Source organism: Mustela erminea, chromosome 7 (genome assembly GCF_009829155.1).
Source record: "Mustela erminea isolate mMusErm1 chromosome 7, mMusErm1.Pri, whole genome shotgun sequence".
Taxonomy (NCBI): domain Eukaryota; kingdom Metazoa; phylum Chordata; class Mammalia; order Carnivora; family Mustelidae; genus Mustela; species Mustela erminea.
The window spans coordinates 28,700,736-28,722,187 of NC_045620.1; the positions used below are offsets into that span (position 1 = coordinate 28,700,736).

Here is a 21,452-nt window from a genome sequence, read left to right on the forward strand (position 1 = left end):
TGGAAAAAGAACTGATGAGTACCAGCGGCAAGGGTTTTAGGAAGTCAGCTCTGCCTCGGAGCCTGGTCAGCAGGGTGGCCGGGTCTGCCCCAGTGATCTACGTTAGCAGGGCAAAGCCTGTCCTTGTATATAACCCGACTTTGCAAGATCTTCTGATCCTTGGCTGTTGCCCCAACATTCAGAGAAGGATGTTCTTATCCTTTAGAACACTGGTGGATGGAACTCTAGGAATCTGGCTTTTTTTCCCCCCAGGATTCCAGAATGTCATATTGCAACCTGTCCCAAACTTCTCTTTAAGATTAAGTGCATGCTTGGCTAGTCTCCAAAACAATTTCTAGATTAAAATTAATGAATTGGGTACAGGGCAAGACAAAAATCGTCTTTATATAAGGAGAACATGGACTTCTATACTTTATACATATTAGGAAAAAATAAAAATAGTGTAGCATGGTATTATATTACATTTCCATTAGGAAAAGGATTATACGAGCAATCTCACTACTGACGAACAAGGGCGAGTGTACGGCTAGGTTGTCTTGGACCAGTGAGCAGAGGGCTGATGGAGGGGTTCACTAGGAGAACTGGACCCGAGGAACAGAGGGCTGAGAGGACATGGTATCAGAGCTGTGTTTAGGGGTCTTTAGACCTATGAACTGACACGGGGGATCGCTAAGAAGCCCAAAACCGTGATTCGTGGCTAGAGAACAGTTTGGGCATGGTTAAGCCTCAAAGGGAGTGTGGCTAAAGGATCCCTGGAATCGGAGAATGTGAACAGACCATCGAGGAACGGTAGTGCTTCCAAGGGGTAGAGAGGAATTCAGCAGAGACCTGAAGAGAGATTGGAAAGAAGGAAGGAAGGAAACCCTGGGAAAGGAGCTTTCCCAGAGCCAAAGGGAGATCAGTTAGGAGAGGCAGCAGCCCTCCAGTGCTCGGGGACCTGGGAAGCCCCTCCCTTCGGCTGACGTGTCTCCAGAACCTGGGTCATCCTCCCTACATAGAGGTTCAGCTTCCTCTATAAATCTATTAGATTGATTTGGGACTTGTTTCTTGATGGTTGAATTCATGTAGGAAATCCAGATTGTGGATTTGAATTCCTTTCTAGGTACGCAGGCTGCACTTATCAAAAAAGATTTTATGGAGTACCTGGGTGACTCAGTCATTAAGCATCTGCCTTCAGCTCAGGTCATGATCCCAGGGTCCTGGGATCGAGGCCCGCAGGGGGCTCTGTGCTCAGCAGGAAGCCTGCTTCTCCCTCTCCCACTCCCCATGCTGTGTTCCCTCTCTTGCCATGTCTGTCTCTGTCAAATAAATAAAATCTTTTAAAAAAATTTGTTTACTAGAACAAAAGAAAAAGAGAAACTGGGAAAGAATTGGTGTATGAAAATAAAACAACTAGAGCATTCCTGGATTACTTAACTAAAGCCTTCTACATTTTTACTCCATCTGGTTACAAAAAGGGGAAAACCGGGGTCTCTGTAGTTGAGTGTGCCATCTTCCCTGCCGTCAAGACTTCTGAAGGCCCCTCAGAGGTGAATGAGGCAGAGTGGTCTGTGCCAGCAAGTCTCTGTCCCCTGATGTCTGTCAAGAAGATGGCAGGATAAAGCTGCAGCCATGATCCCTCCCTAAGGGTGTCCTCTGGTGCCAGATGAGGCTTCACATCCCACTAAAGCCTCCATTCCTGATGGATACTGAGACTTGTTTTCCCATCCTTCCTGCACATGTGGAGCTTCCATTCTGTATACTCTGGGGTTTGTTGAGGGGTGACTTATGGCTAAAACCCTGCTCCCAGCCCCTGCACACGTAAGTTGTCTCGGAGTAGATTCCCCGGATACAATGAAATGGAGACTTGACTGGTCTATCCAGGAGTGAGGGTGGGACCTGGCTGAGGAAGCAGCCGGCTTGCAACCCATTTGCAACCAAGAAGTCATTCAGTCTGATGGAGACCTCTGGAATTGGAACAACCCTCTGGATTGTCCCAGCTGGGTCAGTCATTGAGGTTTTGTTCTCCCCAGATCAATGGGTCACTGGCCAGGAGCTACCTGTTGGGAAGGGGCAGTTCCCTGTGGCTGCAAGTACTAGTGAGGAAGGCGTCTGGGAGGCCACCAGTAGCAGTCCTATGGAGCGGCCGGGGTGCCAGCCCTGAAGGGGTTCCATGGGCAGAGCTCCCCGGGGTGTCCACATAGGGATTATCCTTATGGTGTGTGGAGAAGGCAGGCTGAGCGCAAGAGTCTCGCCCATGCTCCCGGCAAGCAGCCAGCTCCTCCCTGAGGGCGCACCTCGGGACCCCTGCCTGCCTGTTTTTCTGCTCCCTGAGGTCTACCAGTTTCCTGTGAACCCAAGACATGTCTCCCAAGTCTGCCACAGGGAGTCAGTAAACGCAGATCGCACCCCCCACAGTCCCTGCCTCACACACAGCACTTCCCACCTAAGTGCATCCTTTTTGTGCAGTGAGAGTTGCACTTCTGGCTACCGAGTCACCCACATTCCACATAGACGAGGCTCTTCTCCTGAAGGTGCCTCAAAGCCCGATGAGGCCCAACCGTCTCTGAAGGTCTACTCACACTCCACGCATGGATAGGGATTCTCCCCATCTGGCTCTCTGGTGCACGACGAGGCCTGGCTGATTGCTCAAGTCCTGCCCAGGATCCCAGCACACTGGAGGCTTCTCGCCTCACTGTATCCTCTGGTGTATGAGAAGATTTACCCTAGGGCTAAGGCCCTGCCCACACTCCCTGAAAACACAATACTTCTCCCGGAGTGGGTCCTCTAGTGAATGAGAAGTGGTTTCTGGCTTAAGGCTTGGCCACACTCACCACACAAGGAAGGCTTCTCCCCCGAGTGTATCCTGTCATGTATGCTGAGGGCTGACTTACCCCAAAAGCCCACAAACGTAAGGCTTCTCATCTGAGTGTGTCCTCTGGTGTTTTCTAAGGACTGACTTATCACCAAAGGCTCGACCACACTCCACGCACACATAGGGTTTCTCCCCCCAGTGTGTCCTCTGGTGTCTGATGAAGTATGACTTCTCCCTGAAGCTTCGCCCACACTCGCTGCAGACCTAAGGCTTCTCCACAGAGTGAGTCCACTGACATCTAATCAGGACTGACTTATTTCTAAAGCTCTGCCCACACTCCGCGCACACACAAGGCTTCTCTTCTGAATGTGTTCTTAGGTGTCTGTTGAGGTTGGACTTCTGGCTAAAGCCTCAGCCACACTCCTTACAAACATATGGCTTTTCTCCTGAGTGTGTCCTCTGATGATTAATGAGGATCGACATCTGGCTGAAGCCTCGGCCACACTCACTGGGCCCATAAGGCTTCTTCTTTGAGTGTGTCCACTGGTGTCTGATGAGGGTTGAATCCACTTTAAAGCCTCACCCGCACTCCCTGCAAACATAGGGTTTCTCCCGCAAGTGGGTCGTCTGCTTTGTAACAAAGTCTGATTTCAGGCGATCGTCTGGTTCAGGTTCTGTACCACTGAGTACCCTGGGTCTTGAGGCGTCTCTCCCTCCCCTGTCTGTTTGCACAGGGTTTAGCCTTTGGGCTGAGCTAGGCTCTGTCTCTACCACCATGGGGCCTTCTCTAGTTCTTGCTGACTATGCTCGGGGTAGGCTGGGGAATGCTCCTGAGGTCTCTGTCTCCTCTGTCCCCACACATAGGGGCCAGGAACCACTTTCACTCTGATGACCTTCTGTGTTTCCAAACCAGCAGCTCTGAGCGAATACTGCCACTCCCAATGCCTGGGGCCAGAATCCCTTGGATGGAAAAGATTCTCTACATTTAAGCCCAAGACGATCTGAAGCACATGTTGGCTAAGGACTTGCTGACAGAAGAAGGCCAGAAGGCAGGAGGCACAGGGATAGATTTCTGGCTTTGGTTCTGCTGGAGAGAGAGAGATTTTTCAGATAGAGAAGCCCTATGTGGGGCCGCTGGGCAGCTCTGCCTTGTCCTAAGACAGAGGGTCTTCATGCCACATCTATAACTAACAATACATGTACAATACAATTTGTTCCTCACCAATAATTCCTTTACATTCATTTCTGCACATTCCATCTTCTGCAACCCACAACCCTTTCTCCTAAACAACCGAAGCCATCGACAGTCACAGCCAGCCATACATACTGTCCACAGCTCAGTTCTACTTGGACGTAACAGTCTCTGTGACCTATGCGGAAATCACCTTCCTGTCTTTTCTTAGTACAAAACAAGGTGGATAGACATAAAAAGTCACTTGGCCTGGAGGGCTTTCAAACGTAGGAAACGGTATATGGATCAGTGGTTAAAAAGACTGTATGTGAAATAAAACTGAATGTCAGGTTTCCCATCTACATACAAACACTTATTAGAAATATCTAAGTGAGGGGAAGGGGTAGGAGGGATGGGGTGGCTGCGTGATGGACATTGGGGAGGGTATGTACTATGGTGAGTGCTGTGAATTGTGTAAGACTGATGATTCACAGACTTGTACCCCTGAAGCAAATAATACATTATAAGTTAATTTTAAAAAAATAAATTAAAATTTTAAATTTTAAAAATTAAAAAAAAAGAAATATCTAAGTGCTAGGTTCTCTGTTAAGCACTATGGATTCAGCAGTAGACAAGAAAAACACGGTCCACGATTTCAGGATTCCAGTCCCTTATGTTCAAACCAATCCCATCACGAGGACATCAGACTTGGCTATGGGATTTGCTTTGGCCAATGATAACTGAAAAGCTAGTGCCACTTTCAAACAAGTTTTTGTGTTTTAAGATTTCATTCATTTATTTGACAGACAGAGATCACAAGTATGCAGAGAGGCAGGCAGAGAGAGAGGGGGAAGCAGGATCCCCGCTGAGCAGAGAGCCCAATGAGGGGCTCGATCCCAGGACTCTGAGATCATGACCCGAGCCGAAGGCAGAGGCTTTAACTCACTGAGCCACCCAGGTGCCCCTCAAACAAGTTTTAAGAGGCACCATGTGGGCACCTGGGTGGCCCAGTCAGTTAAGCATCTGACTTCAGTTCAGGTCCTAATTTCGGGGGTCCTAGGATTGAGCCCCACGTTGGGCTCCACACTCAGCAGGAAGTCTGCTTCTCCTCCCTCTGCCCCCTGCCCCACTTGTGCTCTCTCACAAATAAATAAAATCTTAAAAAAAAAAAAAGAAAGAAAGAATAAGAGGCACCATGTGGTCCTATCATTGCTCTTTGCCCTCTTTTTTAAGAACCCCATGACTCAGATGAGCTTGTTCCTTTTGTCTGAATGCCAGAACCGACAGAGCTGAACCACACCTAAACTTAGACAACAGTTGGTATAGGAACATTTGCTATGACAAGCCACCAAAGTTTGAGATGGTTTGTTACCACGGAATTACTTAGTCTAAGCTAACTCAAAAACTCCCCCTAGGGGATGCCTGGGTGGCTTAGTCATTAAGTGTCTGCCTTTCCTGGTGTGGGTGGGGATGGGGGTCATGATCCTGGGGTCCTGGGATGTAGCCCCACATCGGGTTCCCTCCTCCCCGGCTCAGCAGGAAGCCTGCCTCCCCCTCTCCTACTGCCCCTGCAGCTCCCTCTCTTACTGCTGCTTCTCTGTCGAATAAATAAATAAAATCTTTAAAAAAAAAAAAAAAAAAGCCCTAGGAAAGCTTTAAAGATTGTTTCAGTGGAAATTGGCCCACTTATGTCTAGCAGTACCCATGAAGAAGAGACATCATAACATGAATATGTGAAGAATGAGAGAAAAAGAAAAAGGCTGATTTTGGAAGAAAAACGCTATGATCTCAACTTTTGGCAAGTCCGAGAATAAATTTGTGCTGTCTTTTAAAAAAAAAAATTTTTTTTTAAGATGTTATTTATTTATTTGACGACAGAGATCACAAGTAGGTGGAGAGGCAGGCAGGGGCGGGGCGGGGAGCAGGCTCCCCACCAAGCACAGAGTCCGATGCGGGGCTCAATCCCAGGACCCTGGGATCATGATCTGAGCTGAAGGCAGAGGCTTAACCCACTGAGCCACCCAGGTGCCCCTACTTAAGGCTATTTTTAATTGTGTTACTAATAAGCCTCTATCCCAATTTGTACTGTCTTAACCTAATAGAAATATAACCTAACTTGTGCTGTGTAATGTAATAGAAATATAAAGCAGAGGTGACAGAAAAAATGGGTTTATCATGTGACGGGCAAAATCATTAAAGTTCACAAACTGTTTAAGGGTGGGAATATAGACACAGAAAAAAAAAAAGACATATGTGACGCTAAATGAGCCCACAAAAAGAGAAAGAAATAAGAGAAAGCTCAGAAGAGCCCAGGCTGGAGAACTGCAGAATATTATGTGTTGAGCAAAATAAAGGAATCAAGGCTTTCAGTATTGAGAATAATCTAAATCAGGTCATTTCAACATTTTCCTCTGAACCCATAAAATGCATTAACATAAAGGAAGAGAATAATAGGGCAAGAGGAAAGGAAAAATAAAAATAAAGTCTAGTCAGGCTGACTAGTTAAGGCCAAATCGAAACACACAGAACCAGACTGAAATGGACGAAGCCATCCCTAGTTAGAACTCAAAATAGATGGAATCAGATCAGAACACATGGGACAAGATAGAAATGGAACAACAAAATTGTGATTAATTCATATTGGGGAAATAGCTATGCCATTTGAAGGAAACGGCTGAAGAAACTTCTGCCTGAACTGGTTTATGTCTCCAAAAATGTGACTCTTCTCTCCATGATTTATCTAGAAATTTAGGAATATCCAATAGGGCACGCTCTAATACGGTAGCCACTGGTCACAAGGGTTTAGCTGAAAGGTGGGCTAGTCTGAATGAAGACATGCTCTCAGAGCACATTGAGTTCGTAGTGTTTTTCTTCCAAAATCAGCCTTTCTTCCTCTCATTCTTCACATATTCAGTGTAAAATACACACCAGATTTTCAAGACTTAGTACCAAAAAAATCTAATTAACTTTTCTATATTGATTACATGTTGAAATGATAAGATTTTTTGACATACTGTGTTAAAGAAAATGTTATTAAAGTTAATTTCATCCACATATTTTTACTTTGTAGCATGCAGTTACTAGGACATTTAAAATTCCCACCTGGCTCATAGGATATTCCTAGTGGACAGCGCTGACCTAGAACAAGGGGGCCCTCTGTTTCTGTCCACAACCTCAGAATGGTTTTTGAATTTTTAAATAGTTGGGAAAAAGTCAAAAGAATAACGATGGTGGAATTCAAAACTCAGGGTCCACAAATCAAGTCTTATTGGAACACAGCCTCACTCATTCATTTACGTGTTGTCTGTGGCAATTTAGCACTCCAAGGGCCCACCCCAGAGCAGTTAGAGACCATACAGCACACAAAACCTAAAACGGTTACTATGTGGCCCTTCAGAGAAAACACTGGCCAACTCCTGATCCAGAGTAACGTCCCATTTGAAAGAGTTTACAAATCTAGGTTTAAGCAACCAATGTTAGCTTTTAAGTAAATGAAAAAACAACAACAAAAAAATGACTTATGAAACCCAAAAGCCATACAGGTTCTGACATGTAATTATATCTTCTGCGCCAAAAGGCATTGTCTCCCTCCTCTCCCCCTTGCCAACTGTGCCCCCAAGCCTTACTGGCCATCTTGCAGTTCCTTATGCTTGGCAGGCACATCCTTCCAGAAGGTCTTAGCATCAACAAGTCACTGCACCTGAAATCCTCTTTCCCCACATACCCAGAGTTCCGACTCCCTTACCGCATTCTACCTTTGGTCACATGGTCCCTCCTCGTTGATTTCAACCCCCCAATTGCAAAACTCAGCCAGCCACCCACTCACACTCAACACTCCTTCATCCTGCTCTATTTTATTATGATCTTATACGCTGTGGAGTTTATCACTTTCTAACATACCATGTTATGATATCCCTGCATGGGAAGCTTTTGGTTTGTTTGACCTCCTAGAAAGTAAGACCCCAAGCACAGGATGCCTATTTCCTCACTAATGTGTGCTAAGCGTCTAGCACACTTTCTGGCATGTAGTAGGGGGCCAATAAGTCTCTACTGAATGAATGAAGGAAAGAACACACCCTCACCCAATGAGAGCAGGCTCTTGTAATTCTCCAGCATCACTTCTTTGCAGACGCTCCTCTGCTCAGAGCTCAGTCTCTTCCATTCCGCATCCGTGAAGACCACAGCCACACCTCCGAATGTAACCAGTACCTATAAAAACAAGAGGTAAGTTACCGCACAGCAAAGCCACTGTCCATGTTCCCAGTGTGAGGAGAACAGTGTGACCCTGGAGAGCCTGGACATGTGAGAAGTTGAATTCATTCTTTTCAGAGTACACAGTTCTCTATGTCAGGTTCCTTGGTCCCCCCACCCCCAGGTTTTGTGTTAAAATCTGAGGGGCGCACAGCTGACGCATAAAATCCATTCCTGGCCCTCAGACACTTGGGATTTCATTGGAGAAATGATCTGCGACTCCATCAGCAGACCTCAAGCAATGCTCAGGAAAGTGACCTTGAGGATCCGTTCTGGAGGAATTCTGAGATGGAAGCACAGAGGGGGGGCTGCACAGAGGAGAGAAGCACATGTACACGGGGCTTGTGCTGGGCATCAGGGGCTAGTGGAGATTCAGAGGAGAAAATGAAACAGTCTTCAACTGCAGAGAAAAGACAGGGTCCACACTGAGCACTTGTGGAGGAGGCAGCTTACTAAATCTCTCTTTGCCTGGGATTTTAAAATAAAGCCCCGAACGCTTCACTTGTCAGGTATAGCAACATGTCATGTGTGCAAAACCGTTGGCAGGGGAATGGCAGGGGCATTTACAGATAATCTGCTCTGCTTTTAAAGCCTGACACTCTATCAAGGTATACTTTAAAATTCACTGCTTTAGAAAATTCACTCCTTTTAAGCACCAGCACTCCTTGCACAACTCTCAGTTGCCATGGTTTAGTTAAATAACATCAATCCCTGACCAAAATGGTTCAAATGTCAGTTACTGCAGTGTATTAACGGCGAGTAAGTGCCTCAAGCAGCCTCTGCCGCTAGCTCTCCAGTCCGCCGATCACTGTGTAAGTGACAGGTGCGCATCGTGACCAGTAACCAGTGACGTCACTTATTCTGAAGTCTACCTTCCCTCAACACACCGCAGTCCCCTTTGCTATCACTAAGGCCACCGTCTCCATGTGGTCTATTTCTGGACTCTCTTCTGCACCACTGGTCCACCTGTCTGTCCTTATACCCCACCCCACTGTGTTAATGACCACGGCATCACGAGAGGTCTTGGTATCTGATCAATTTCTCCAGCTTTGTTCTTCTTCAAGAATACCTGGGCAATGTGGGGGCCTTTCCATATCCAAACAAACCATGATGAAAAATGAAGTACAAATACTACCGTAAATGAATCCCAGATACAATGTTGATCACAAGAAGCCAAACTCAAAAGGGGACAGACTGCGTGATGACATTCATTTAAAAAACAGGAAATAATCTTCGATATTAGAAGTCAGGAGCGAGTTATCTGCGGGGGAGACTCTCTGGAAGACTGGAAGGTTTACACGAGTGAAATGCTCTCTTTTGAGTGTCTGTCTCTTGATCTGGGCTCTGGTTACATGGCCGTGCTCACTTCGGAGAGTCTCAGTACATGTTTTAACTACACGTTTTGTTATAGGACTATGACACCTCAGTCAAATTTAAAATAAACAAAAATGCCTTAGCCTGGTCAGGTGAGAGTTCATGCTTTCCTAATATTTAAAGTGCTTCTTTCCCAAAAAACTGCTTACGATTTGCAATGTCTGCCCACGAGCTGTGGTACATGATGAGGGCACTTTTTAGCTTACACGACCGATCTCGAGAATAGTGGCAGCGGGGAAAATACTCCATGAACTAAGTGTCCACAATTTAGATTTTTGTAACAAGAAATTCAGAGGTACTTAACTTGAAAATACTGGAGACACATTTAACCAGAATGTTCTTCCCTCCGAATGCTCCTGACATAGGGCCTGACAGGGACAGTAATGTTGGAGGCCACACACAGCGTGTCACCACTTACTGCAGACATTACAGATGGAAGCACTAAGAGGAATGAGGGGTTTGCAATGTGTCTCCCTCCTGAAACTCAGAACGGGACAAAGACTCCATGTTTCAAGACTCCATGAAGTGACTTCTTTCACCCAAGCAGTGGTGCTTTGTGATCACACGTTTGCCCAGGACCCCTCCAATGCAAGTGTATTTTAACTGTCAATACTAGGCCGGGTGCCTGAGTGGCTCGTCACAGCTACGCGCCTGTCTTCAGCTCAGGTCATGATCCCAGGGTTCTGGGATCGAGCCCCGAGTTGGGCTCCCTGCTCAGCGGGAAGCCTGCTTCTCCCTCTCCCGCTCTCCCTATATGTGTTCCCCTTCTTGCTATGTTTTTCTCTGTCAAATAAATAAATAATCTCTTTAAAAATCTAAAATAAAAGAAGAGAAAGAAAGAATGTAGCCAATTGGTCTCATGGACAGCCAGCTTCCTCCTGACTACTCACCACCGAAATCTCCATCGTTTTCCAAGGCTGAGGCTTCAACTTCCCTCTGCTCTGTTGCAAACAGAGCCAAGCCTCTGAGGAAGCACCAGGGGTGCTCAGTTCTTAGGCCTGTCTCTCCCCCTGGGCACCCAACAGCCCGTTTTTGTTTTTGTTTTTTCTCCTCAGCTTCGCCCTCCTGGCCCACGATCCCTGCCTTAGGAGCAAATTGCAGAAAAGGCAAGAAGCTCTCCTGTCTTGACCTCCTGTGCCCAGGACAGAGCTTCTACCCTACAACAAGGGGCCAGTGGAGGAAGAAGACCCCAGACCACTTGCCCACACTTGCCTGTAGCACTGAGAACTGTGGGTGGCCTGCCCCTGCGGGGGATATGTGAGGTCCCAGACTGAGAACAGGGGCAAGAGAGCCCACCTTTTTGGCTGCACCCATTGGAGTACAGGAGGGAACAGGCCATGGGACAAATGTCACACACACTTGCTTTTCTTACTGAGATTCAGACTTTCTTGAATAAATGTTTCTCTGCTTGCTGTACATCCTTAGGACAATTTCCAGACTTTACATGGTTGTGCTTTTTGTCATTTTGGATGTTTTGCTGGGGAGAAGGTCCACCAAGTGCCTCACACCGCCACTCCAGAAACGCTTCTGTGTCCTAGGAATTTCTCAGTCCACTACCGGGGGCTGGAGCCTGGTCTGAAAGCCTTAGGCCAGCACCTGGCCAACACCTTTGCTGACCATCATGCAGCCATTCCAACCACGACCATAAAAATTACTGTTACAGCCATCATTGCTGGTCTTCGCACGTTTTTCCAGAGACCTCGGAGGCTCGAGAACAAAAATGGTGGATTTACCTACCTGTTGGTTGGGCCGGCAGAATCTCATCCCCATCCTCGTGAAAGAATACATTACATTTCTGGAAGAGAAGATCGCAGGCTGGAAATTTGGATTGGGGGGTGGGACGCTATTTCTAGGGAAACCATTCTGTAGGAGAAATTCCTCAAATGATACAGACCCGGTCCCAAGGGTCAGAAAATATGCTCCCACATTTTCAGATGGAGATTTATGTAAGAGCAAGAAGGCTATTCAGTACATTAGAAGGTGCAGGAGTCTAACTGCCGGCTCCACGATGCAGAAGACGAGTGTGGTTGTGCACAGATCACACACTCCACTGGGCCAGACCTCCTCCTTCTGAAACAAAGAGCATGACCACCATCACCACACTCTTCCAGCTCTTGTCAGGAATTATGGAGAAAATGTTACTGTGTCTGAGACTTGTCTAAAATAATCCATGGAGGAAAGTGAGGCATAGAAACGACATAAGACTGGCCATTATAGGTGATTCCTGAAGCTGGATAATGGGACCTGAGGGCCTATTATTTACTCTGCTCGCTACTTCTCTACATGTTCCAAAATTCCAGTGATATATGAATGGATAAAGAAGATGTGATGTGTAGATAAATGGCGGACTATTACGCACCCATCAAAAAGAATGAAATCTTGCCATTTGCAATGACTTGGATGGAACTAGAGAGTATTATGCTGAGTGAAATAAGGCAATCAGAGAAAGACAAACACCTTATGATTTTACTTCTGTGGAATCTGAACAAATCAGATGAACCCGGGGATGGGGAGCGGGGGAGGAGAGAGGGAAATAAACCATAAGAGACTTAAATATACGGGGTGCCTGGGTGATTCAGTCCGTTAAATGTCTGCCTCCAGCTTAGGTCATGGAGTCCCGGGTCAAGCCCCACGTGAGGCTCCCTGCTCAGCGAGGAGCCTGCTTCTCCCTTTGCCTGTCGCTCTCCCTGCTTGTGCCCCACTCCCCTGGCAAATAAATAAAATTAATTTTTTAAAAAGTTACTCTTAATATTAATCTTGGGTATATTTTTCTTTCTTTTTTTTTTAAAGATTTTATTTATTTATTTGACAGACAGAGATCACAGGTTCGCAGAGAGGCAGGCAGAGAGAGGGAGGGAAGCAGGCTCCCCGCTCAGCAGAGAGCCCAATGTGGGGCACGATCCCAGGACCCTGAGATCATGGCCTGATCCGAAGGCAGAGGCTTTAACGCACTGAGCCACCCAGGTGCTCCCGGGGTATATTTTTCAACAAAGAAAATCAAACACACAAATGACTAAGACAGTGTCTGACACAGACGGGAACGGCTGTCTTTCCCCTTTTCAAGAAAGAGAATATATGCTTATTCTCTGGGAAACAAGCCAGCATTTCAGGCAAAAAAAAAAAAAAAAGTAAAAGGAACCCAACTCACCAGCATTTGGGCCTTGCCCTCTTTTCCCTGGAGCCAGTCAGTAGAGCCAGAAGGCAAACCTGGGTGAAAAGGAGCAACTCTGAGGGGCCGGGCCGCCCCTGCTGCTCACAGAGCAGCTCCTCCTCTAGGCCTGGCAGGGACAAAGGAGCCTCTGGGCACAGCGGTGCTCACTGAAACATTCTGGCTGAACCCCCGGTGCCTCCCCAGACCCACCAACTCCCACCTGCTGGGTGATTTTGAGTCCGTTCCTTCATGGTCTCTGTGTCTTCCCTGTCTTCCAGAGGCAAAACCTGTCCCCGGCCTGGCTCTCAGCGGGCAGGACAGAGTCTGCCCAGTGCCTGCTGTGAAATTCAGCTAGAGGGGCCAGGTAGAAGTTACTTTCTCTCAAGATCAACTTCTGCTGCCCAGGGGTACTTCTTGGAGCCTTATGAAAGCCCATCTTGCTTCCAAGCCAGGACCTGTGTGACGGAGAGACCACTGAGTGTTGCCGGGAGCTTTACTGAGGGCCCTGAGCCCAGGCGTCCTCTGCAGGGGCCCTGTCCTCTCACACCTCCTCGTTCAACATGAGCCTCGGGCTCCAGGGCCTCCTTGGATTTCTTCCCTTCATCCCTTTCCAGCTGTATACCCTCCAAGGCTGTCCCCTGCCTCATTTCCTTATCTGATGCGATGTACAATTCCTTCGATCCTCACCCCCAGACTCAAAGTCCATGTGTCCTATCAGTCTCCGCTACATGGAGTCAGAGTCAGAGGGAAGAAACGGCGTAATTCCTGTGGAGAAAGAGGCCCAGAATGTCTCCTTCCAGACCAAGCTGGCATTCTGACTCCTCTGGCCCTAGGCCCCAGCATTCCATCTTGTGTCTCTGTCCTCGGAGGACTTGGGGTCTCAGTGGAGCCCTTACTTTAGGTCAGACTCCAGGCCTCAGGATGACTCTGTGAAGGTAACCCCCACCTTCCTACCCACCTGGCCTTGCCAGAACTGTGCAGTGGCGTCTCCAGATGAACCCAAGTAAGAGTCCTTCACCCATGTGGCTCCAAAGGAGGCAGGTGGCCTTGGAGCTCAACCACCTTCAGAAGTACCTCAGATACCCTGTCCAGGATATCATCCCCAAGGACTACAGTCATACTGTTACCAGGAACCCTTATGAGGCTGGCTAGTTTCCCCCAAGGAGCCCTTGTGATTCACCCCCTAACTCCACAGGCAGGTCACTCCTGTTCTGTCCAACCTGGGCATCCCACCTTACTCACACTAGTTTGCAATTTTTCTCTTTATTTGACCATTTTTACTAGATTAAGAGCTTCCGGTAAGAAGAAATAGCATCTCAGTCATTTTCCTAATCCTAATGGCTAGGATGCAAGAGGCCTTTGTGGTAGATTTTACCATGGTTCACAATTATTTATTTCTCTATAAAAAGCCTATACTTCCCTACCCCTGAACCAGGTTTGGTCTTGTGACTTGCCTTGGGTGATGGGGTATGACTGGAAGGGACAGTGCCACTTCTGAGCAACGTATGATTCCACCAACTCTCGTGTTCTGAGAGAAGCATGTCCCCAAGAAGGGCTCCGGTTCTAATGTAAAAAGTCACAGTGCGGAGCTACAAAGCAACCGACAACGGAGGAGGAATAAGACTGGGGTTAAAGTTAGATTGCTGTGGGGGCCACTGAGATCTGGGGGGGGGGGGGGTCGCATGTTACTGCACGACAAATTGGCCCAAGCTAGTAAATCTCTATAAATCTGTTCCTGGGTCCCCTGGGTGTCTCAGTGGGTTAAGCCTCTGCCTTCAGCTCGGGTCATGATCCCAGGGTCCTGGGATTGAGCCTTACATTGGGCTCTCAGCTCAGCAGGGAGCCTGCTTCCCTACCCCCTGCCTCTCTGCCTACTTGTGATCTCTATCTGTCAAATAAATAAATAAAATCTTTTTTAAAAAATCTCTGTTCCTACTAATACTAATGCCTATAAAACAAGTACTATCCAGAGTTTATAAATCATCACAACACAGCCAAGGGGTAGACACTGCTATTCTTTCCATCTCCACAAAGAGGGAAACTAAGGCACTAAGAGGTTAGTTGATGTATCCTTAAGACTGTAGCTATGAAGTGTTAAAGCCAAACCTAGAATCCAGAATTCTCATTCGAAAACCCATCTCCTTCACTTCTGTCTATAGCAATGCCCAGCAAACAAAGGCCTCAATGGAAACGCCAAGAGTAACCAGATTTCCACAGGGTTCAGAGTTCACCTTAAAGAAGACAGGACACTCACAGTGAAGGGGAGGAGGGGTCTGTATCAGTCAGGATGGGTCAAGTTATTCTGCAATGGTGAATACTCCCCCCACAATCTCCAGAGCTTAAAGTAACAACAATTTCCTTCTCCTTCCGGATCCCTGTCCATCATGTGTCATCTGCAACTGATGGCTCCAAGCCATCTTTAGTCCTAGACCAACAGAGCAGGAGCAGCACCTGTTTGGAACATGATCAGGAGGACGGATAGAGGAAAATAAAAAACAGAGAACCATACTTACAAATTCGACCCAAAGTGATACCTGAGACCACAGCTCATGAGCAAATCAAGTCACATGGTCACTTCTGAGTTCAACAGCGTAGGGCCATATACTTAGAGGGAGAGGCCACACAGGAGGGATGCTAGGATAGCCAATGACCAATGACATGGCTTTCTACTACAAGGTCAACAGGATTCTCCCCCAGCCCCAGTGTGCTAGGATCTGTGGCTGTGCCCAGGATATAAAACTAAAGGACACGTGCTGGTCCCTGCGCCTGGTGCACCATGAAGAACGAGCAGGGATACTGACCAGGATGAGCGTAACTCAGCACAAAAAGACCAAGGCCCTACCGTGGGAGATCCAAAGCAGTGAACAGAACGCTGCTCTTCTGAGCCTAAGGTGGAGTCTGGACATCCAGGCAAGAAGCAGCGCTGCAGGCAAAGGGGACAGTGCCTTCAGGTAAGAGAGAGGCGGAGGGAGGGAGGAGAGACGGAAAAGACCAGAAGAAATGGGTGATTTCCTAGAAGAATAGAAATTGCCTAAAATCAAGTAAAAAAAAATGATAATGAAAATGAAAAACTGTTAACTGAAAAAGAAAACGAAAAGACAAAAGACCTCTCCCAGAGGCAATGGCCTCAGACAATTAAACTGGCTAATTATAGCAAAACTTCAAGGAATAAGTCTTTGTGTAAGAAAGAATAAGAGCCCCAAAGCATTAAAAGCATGCTTTCTGACTCATTCATCAAGGACACAAAAAGTAAGCAAGGGCACTCCAGAAAAAGAAAATCAGGGGTCAATTTTACTTCTAAAACTAGGTGCAAAAATCCTAAATAAAACATTAGCAAACTGAATCCAGCTGTACCTTAAGGAAATAATAATACATCACCATCACCAAGTAGAATTTATCCCAGGAACTGGACAAGACAGTTTAATATCAGAAGACCTACTATGGGGGCACCTGGGTGGCTCAGTTGGTTAAATGTCTGCCTTCAGCTCAAGTCATGATCCCAGGGTCCTGGGATCGAGCCCTGCATCGGGCACCCTGCTCAGCGGGAAGCCTGCTTCTCCCTCTCCCACTCCCCCTGCTTGTGTTCCCTCTCTTGCGGTGCCTCTCTCTGTCAAGTAAATAAATAACATCTTTAAAATAAATGAATAAATTAAAGACACTTTAAAAAGACCCTTAAAAATCATAATTGGGTTTTTGGGGGGTTTTTTAGATAAAAAAGCTAAACTAGGGGTGCCTGGGTAGCTCAGTCCTTAAGCATCTGCCTTCTGCTGGGGTCATGATTCCGACCCAGGATCCCAGGATCAAGTCCCTCATCAGGCTCCCTGCTCAGCGGGAAGCCTGCTTCTCCCTCTCCCACTCCCCCTGCTGTGTTCCCTCTCTCGCTGTGTCTCTCTTTGTCAAATGAATAAATAAAATCTTAAAAAAAAAAAAAAGAAGAAAGCTAAACTATAAAGATGCATACTTAGGTCACTGACCTTAGTGAAATTCAGGAAAAGGTTACTTTTGGAAGGGAGAGACAAAGGCGTTCATTGGAATCAAACAAATGGAGGAACATCTGGGAAACCAACAAAGTTCTCCTTTTTGACCTGGATGTTCACTTCCTTCTTAATCCACACTCTTTGGTGTGACTTTGTTTCCTGTGTTGTTAATAAAAAGGAAAGTATATAATGGCACAAAACATAAAACTGTGATTTAGTGCAGCAACAGACAGTAAATGGAACAGAATAGAGAGATCAGGGGCGCCTGGGTGGCTCAGTGAGTTAAGCCTCTGCCTTCAGCCCAGGTCATGATCTCAGGGTCCTGGGATTGAGTCCCACATCAGGCTCTCTGCTCAGCGGGGAGCCTGCATCCCCCTGTCTCTCTCTGCCTGCTGCTCTGCCTACTTGTGATCTCTCTCCGTCAAAAAAAAAGTGGTGGGGGAGGCGCCTGGGTGGCTCAGTGGGTTAGGGCCTCTGCCTTTGGCTCAGGTCATGATCCCAGGGTCCGGGGATCAAGCCCCACATCCGGCTCTCTGCTCAGCAGGGAGCCTGCTTCCTCCTCTCTCTCTCTCTCTCTGCCTACTTGTTATCTCTATCTGTCAAATAAATAAATAAAATCTTAAAAAAAAAAAGAGAGAGAGAGCATGTGTATCTGGGGATTAATGAGTGGTGAATACAGTATCTCAACACAGCCAGGAAAAGATGGCCTCTTCCCAAAGGGTTGAGACAAGCTGCTATCTGATTGGAAGCTGGATTCCTAGTTCACACCTTACATAAAAATAAATTCCAAGCATGTAAGAGCTAAAGATTAGAAACAAAAAATATATAAACATTCAGTAACATACAGGAGAATATACATCAGACCTTGGGAAAAGATAGATCTTCAGAAAGAAAGAAAAAAAAACATAAAATCCAGAAGCCATTAAAAAAGAAGGGGATAAATCTTACAACCTATTGATTAAATACTTCAGTTTAACCAAAGACAATTTAGGAGAGGTGGGGTGGCAGAAACATGTATTGTATGTGTTTAATCTTTGAGTGGTTTCATAAAAACAAAATCCTGGAAGGATACATAGAAAATTAATAAAACTGATTATCTATGGGAAATAGACGTGTCTGTATTTACATTGACATGAATGTGTCCTAGAATCCAAAAAATCAAAACAAAAATTTGAATAAATGAATTTAAATTTAGCAAGGTGGCAGGATATAAAGGGTCAACCTACAAACGTCAACTGTGCTTACAAATACTGGTAGAAACAACCGGAAACTTACATTTATCTTTTTTAAGGATTTTATTTAATTATCTGAGAGAGAGAGAGGGAGAGAGCACCTGCGGACACAAGTTGGGGGAAAGGCAGAGGAAAAGAGAGAATCTCAAGCAGATGCCACACTAAGCATGCAGCCTAATTTGGGGCTCGATCTTAAGTCCCTAGAGATCATGATCTAAGCCAAAATCAAGAGTCACATAAGTTGGGGTGCCTGGGTGGCTCAGTCGGTTAAGCATCTGCTTTCGGCTCAGGTCATGATCCCAGAGTCCTGGGATCGAACTCCACATTGGGCTCCCTGCTCAGTGGGAAGACTGCTTAGGCTTCTCCCTCTCCCACTTCCCCTGCTTGTGTTCCTTCTCTCTCTGTCTCTCTGCCTAATAAATAAAATCTTTAAAAAAAAAAAAAAAAGAGTCAGACAAGCTTAACCAACTATTTCCAGGGGCGCCTGGGTGGCTCAGTTGTTGGGCATCTGCCTTCAGCTCAGGTCATGATCCCAGGGTCCTAGGATTGAGCCCCGGGTCAAACTCCCTGCTCAGCAGGAAGCCTGCTTCTCCCTCTCCCCTGGCTTGTGTTCCCTCTCTCACTTTCTCTCTCTCTCTCTGTGTCAAATAATAAATGAAATCTTTAGAAAAGGGAGCGGGCATGTGAGTGGCTCAGTCGTTAGGCGTCTGCTTTTGGCTGAGGTGGTGATCTCAGGATCCTGGGATAACGTCTCACATCAGGTTCCCCGCTCAGTGGGAAGCCTGCTGCTCCCTCTCCCACTCCCCTTGCTTATGGTCCCTCTCTTGGTGTGTGTCTCTCTCTGTCAAATAAATAAATAAAATCTTAAAAAAAAAAAAAGAAATCTTAAAGGATCTCAGCTAAGCAGATACTCTTAAAAAAAAAAAAAGAAAGCACTGAGAACACAGATGCATAGGAATAAACTTACAGAGAAATGTTGCTGGGGCAAGGATGGCAGCAACCTGGTCTGGGGTAATATTCTCCGTAAAGGCCCCTGCCCTTCTATCAGTCCTGGAATCCTAGGGAACCAAGCAAGGCCTCTGAGTCTCAGAGGGGACACTGCAGGACACGAGATGTCAGAATAAGCAAAAAAAAACAGGCCCCTGGTTTGAAGCCCAGAAAGCACTGCAGCAATGCCAAAGGTGAGTGGTCTGCACCAGCAGGTGGGCTTTCAGGAGCCCAGAAGTCTTTTCTTTCTCCACCCAGTCCTCTCTGGGCAAACAGGGATATAGAAGCGGGTGGCAAGGATGAAAGTGACAGTGTGAGCTTCAGGACTGTTTCCTGGGCCCCAGATACCAGGCTAGAAATCCCCAAGTTCAAATGAGGGGTGCTCCTCTTCCTTTAAAGAAAAAGAAAAAGAAAGCCTCAGATTGCGCAGAGAAGAATGTAGATAGCTCCCGAGGAACAAAGTCAGGTGTGGGCATCGGAACACGACTTGCCCAGATATGCTCCTATTAAATAGGGAATTAATCCTTTTTAATGCCTATGGGCCTCAAGTTGCAATATTATTAGGAATAGTTAACTATTACTAAACTCTTACTATACACCAGAGACAATTCCAGGCACCGTACAAATTTTACCTCTCGAAGACTCTATAAGCTAGGTCTTGGGATACACTAAGGCAGTTATAAATCTTGCTCAAGTTGACAAAGCTAGAAAGTTCCGAGGTTTGAACTCTAGCTGTACAGTGCCAAGCCGGCTGGGTCAGTGGTAGTGTCAGCAGTGGTCTAGTCCTGTGGGAATGTAACAAGTGTTATCCACACATAGTGTTGAGGGGATGTCTGTGAAACAAGACTGGCTGCCAGTCTTGTTTAAATGTTTAATATAATGATAGGTCCACAGGTGTTCACTGTACCATTCTACCGGCAGGTTAACAATTTATCCTTAGCAAGAAACATAAAATAAAACTGAAGTCCTGACACCAGAACCCAATCAGATGCCACAAGTGATCTGGATCTGCGGCCAACAACCCTCAAAGGTCCCCACCCTACCTAATCCCATTAAGTCTCAAGCCAGTGGTTTGACCCCCAACACACAAGGGGAAAACAGAAAAGGGGGAATCAGCCCAACTCGCCACTCATTACAACCAAATCCAAGATTTTGGCCACAAAGCAGCATGCCAAGGCAAATCTTAGGACAACTGGTTCCAGAGAAGCAGACCTGCCCCCCAAAACCCCACCCCACCCCTGTTCAAAAAACTGCTTAGGTGGGGCGGCTGGGTGGCTCAATGGATTAAGCCTCTGCCTTTGGCTCAGGTCATGATTTGTGGGATCGAGTCCCGGGGATGGAGTCCCCCATGGGGCTCTCTGCTCGGCAGGGATACTGCTTCCCCTCTCTCTCTGCCTGTCTCTCCGGCTACTTGTGATCTCTCTCGCTCTCTCTCTCTCTCTGTCAAATAAATATACAAATCTTAAAAAAAAAAAAAAAAAAAACTTAGATGCCAATCCCCAGCTGTGCAGTCCACCATCACTAGAGGATATCCGTCCCACGACAAAACCTCCCCCACCCTAAAAGCCCCCAGGGACTCCAAACACTCCTCCATAACCTCCTAAGTGTATTTCACCCACATCAGACTCACCGCCCACCCCCAACAAAATCAAGGCACAGCGGAGCCTGGGACGGTCCGCACACACCCTGATTATGGGTCCGGAGTAAGCCCCACCAAAAGCGACCAACCTAAAACTTGACCTTCACGATCAGCCCTGGGTTTCCACAGCCTCCCGGGGATGAAGACCCAAGTAAATGTTCCCTCGCCCAAGCACAACTGGGCATTCAGGGCCCAAGCCCCCCACCAGGGCGATGTTTGCTGTTTGACCCTGGCTGAACTCATCCCTACCATCAAATAAACCCTGAGGTTTATTTGGGCGCCCCCATCCGGAAACCGTTTGGCCCAGAATATACCCACCCCCTTCAGAAATAAAAAGTTATGGAATTCCAAGTCATTCGCTCCAGCCGGGAAAGGGAGTTCCGCACAGCCCCAGGAACTTAGGGATTCCGGGCTGGCTAAGGGCCCCTCGGTTCCCTCTTCCCTCGCCCCAAACGTGCGCCCCCTCCTCCCAACATGGAAGGCCTCAGCAGCCACACTCCCCACCTGCCGCAGTCTAGGGGGGTCCCTGACCCTAGGCCCGCCCTTTGCTGACCCTCCTAACGCTACTAGAAGGACCTCGAGCTTGCCAAGGGCCGGGGCAGCCCTCGCTCACCGCAGCTGGCGGAACCAGCCCCGCCTGCCCTTGGCCATGGCCGGTCCTCGTCAGAACTACATTTCCCAGAATCCCCGCAAGCACCGCCTAGCGTTAGCAGCCACTGCGGCCGCTCCTCAGCCATGTTCATTTACTAGGACAATGCCTACTGTAATGACAGCCTACCCTTAAAACAGGTAGTGATTTCTGTGTGAAATCGAGGCTCCCTCTGCCCCTTCTCTGGAAAGACTACACTCCCCAGAAACCTCTGCGGCAGCTCCCTA

General features: G+C 47.2%; 1 protein-coding gene across 7 annotated transcripts; it reads right to left on the reverse strand.

Annotated features, from left to right (window-relative positions):
- Nucleotides 1-1,334: 1,334 nt before the first annotated feature.
- On the reverse strand, nucleotides 1,335-21,239 carry ZNF343 (zinc finger protein 343). Of its 7 annotated transcripts, none has more exons than XM_032351226.1 (5): nucleotides 21,190-21,239; nucleotides 12,962-13,196; nucleotides 12,739-12,797; nucleotides 8,048-8,174; nucleotides 1,335-3,881 (listed from the first exon to the last, which is right to left on the reverse strand). In XM_032351226.1, exons 2-5 carry the CDS (start codon nucleotides 12,990-12,992, stop codon nucleotides 3,562-3,564), a joined length of 537 nt encoding a protein of 178 aa, XP_032207117.1. In that variant the 5' UTR covers nucleotides 12,993-13,196; nucleotides 21,190-21,239; the 3' UTR covers nucleotides 1,335-3,561. The 7 variants fall into 7 exon arrangements, 6 of the variants coding, with proteins under 6 accessions (XP_032207117.1, XP_032207120.1, XP_032207118.1 ...); XM_032351229.1 differs by having other exon boundaries at nucleotides 21,153-21,233; XM_032351227.1 differs by having other exon boundaries at nucleotides 12,962-13,506; nucleotides 21,190-21,229.
- Between the last annotated feature and the right edge of the window lie 213 nt (nucleotides 21,240-21,452).

Coding starts and splice junctions, on each gene's coding strand:
- ZNF343 (XM_032351224.1), bottom strand. CDS start 13,763: ATGGGTGAAGGACTCTTACTTGGGTTCATCTGGAGACGCCACTGCACA. Junction 12,798..13,699: donor CACAGTTCTGGCAAGGCCAG/GTGGGTAGGAAG, acceptor CTTTTCACCCAG/GTTTGCCTTCTGGCTCTACT. Junction 8,175..12,738: donor AGGGCAAGGCCCAAATGCTG/GTGAGTTGGGTT, acceptor TTGTTTTTATAG/GTACTGGTTACATTCGGAGG.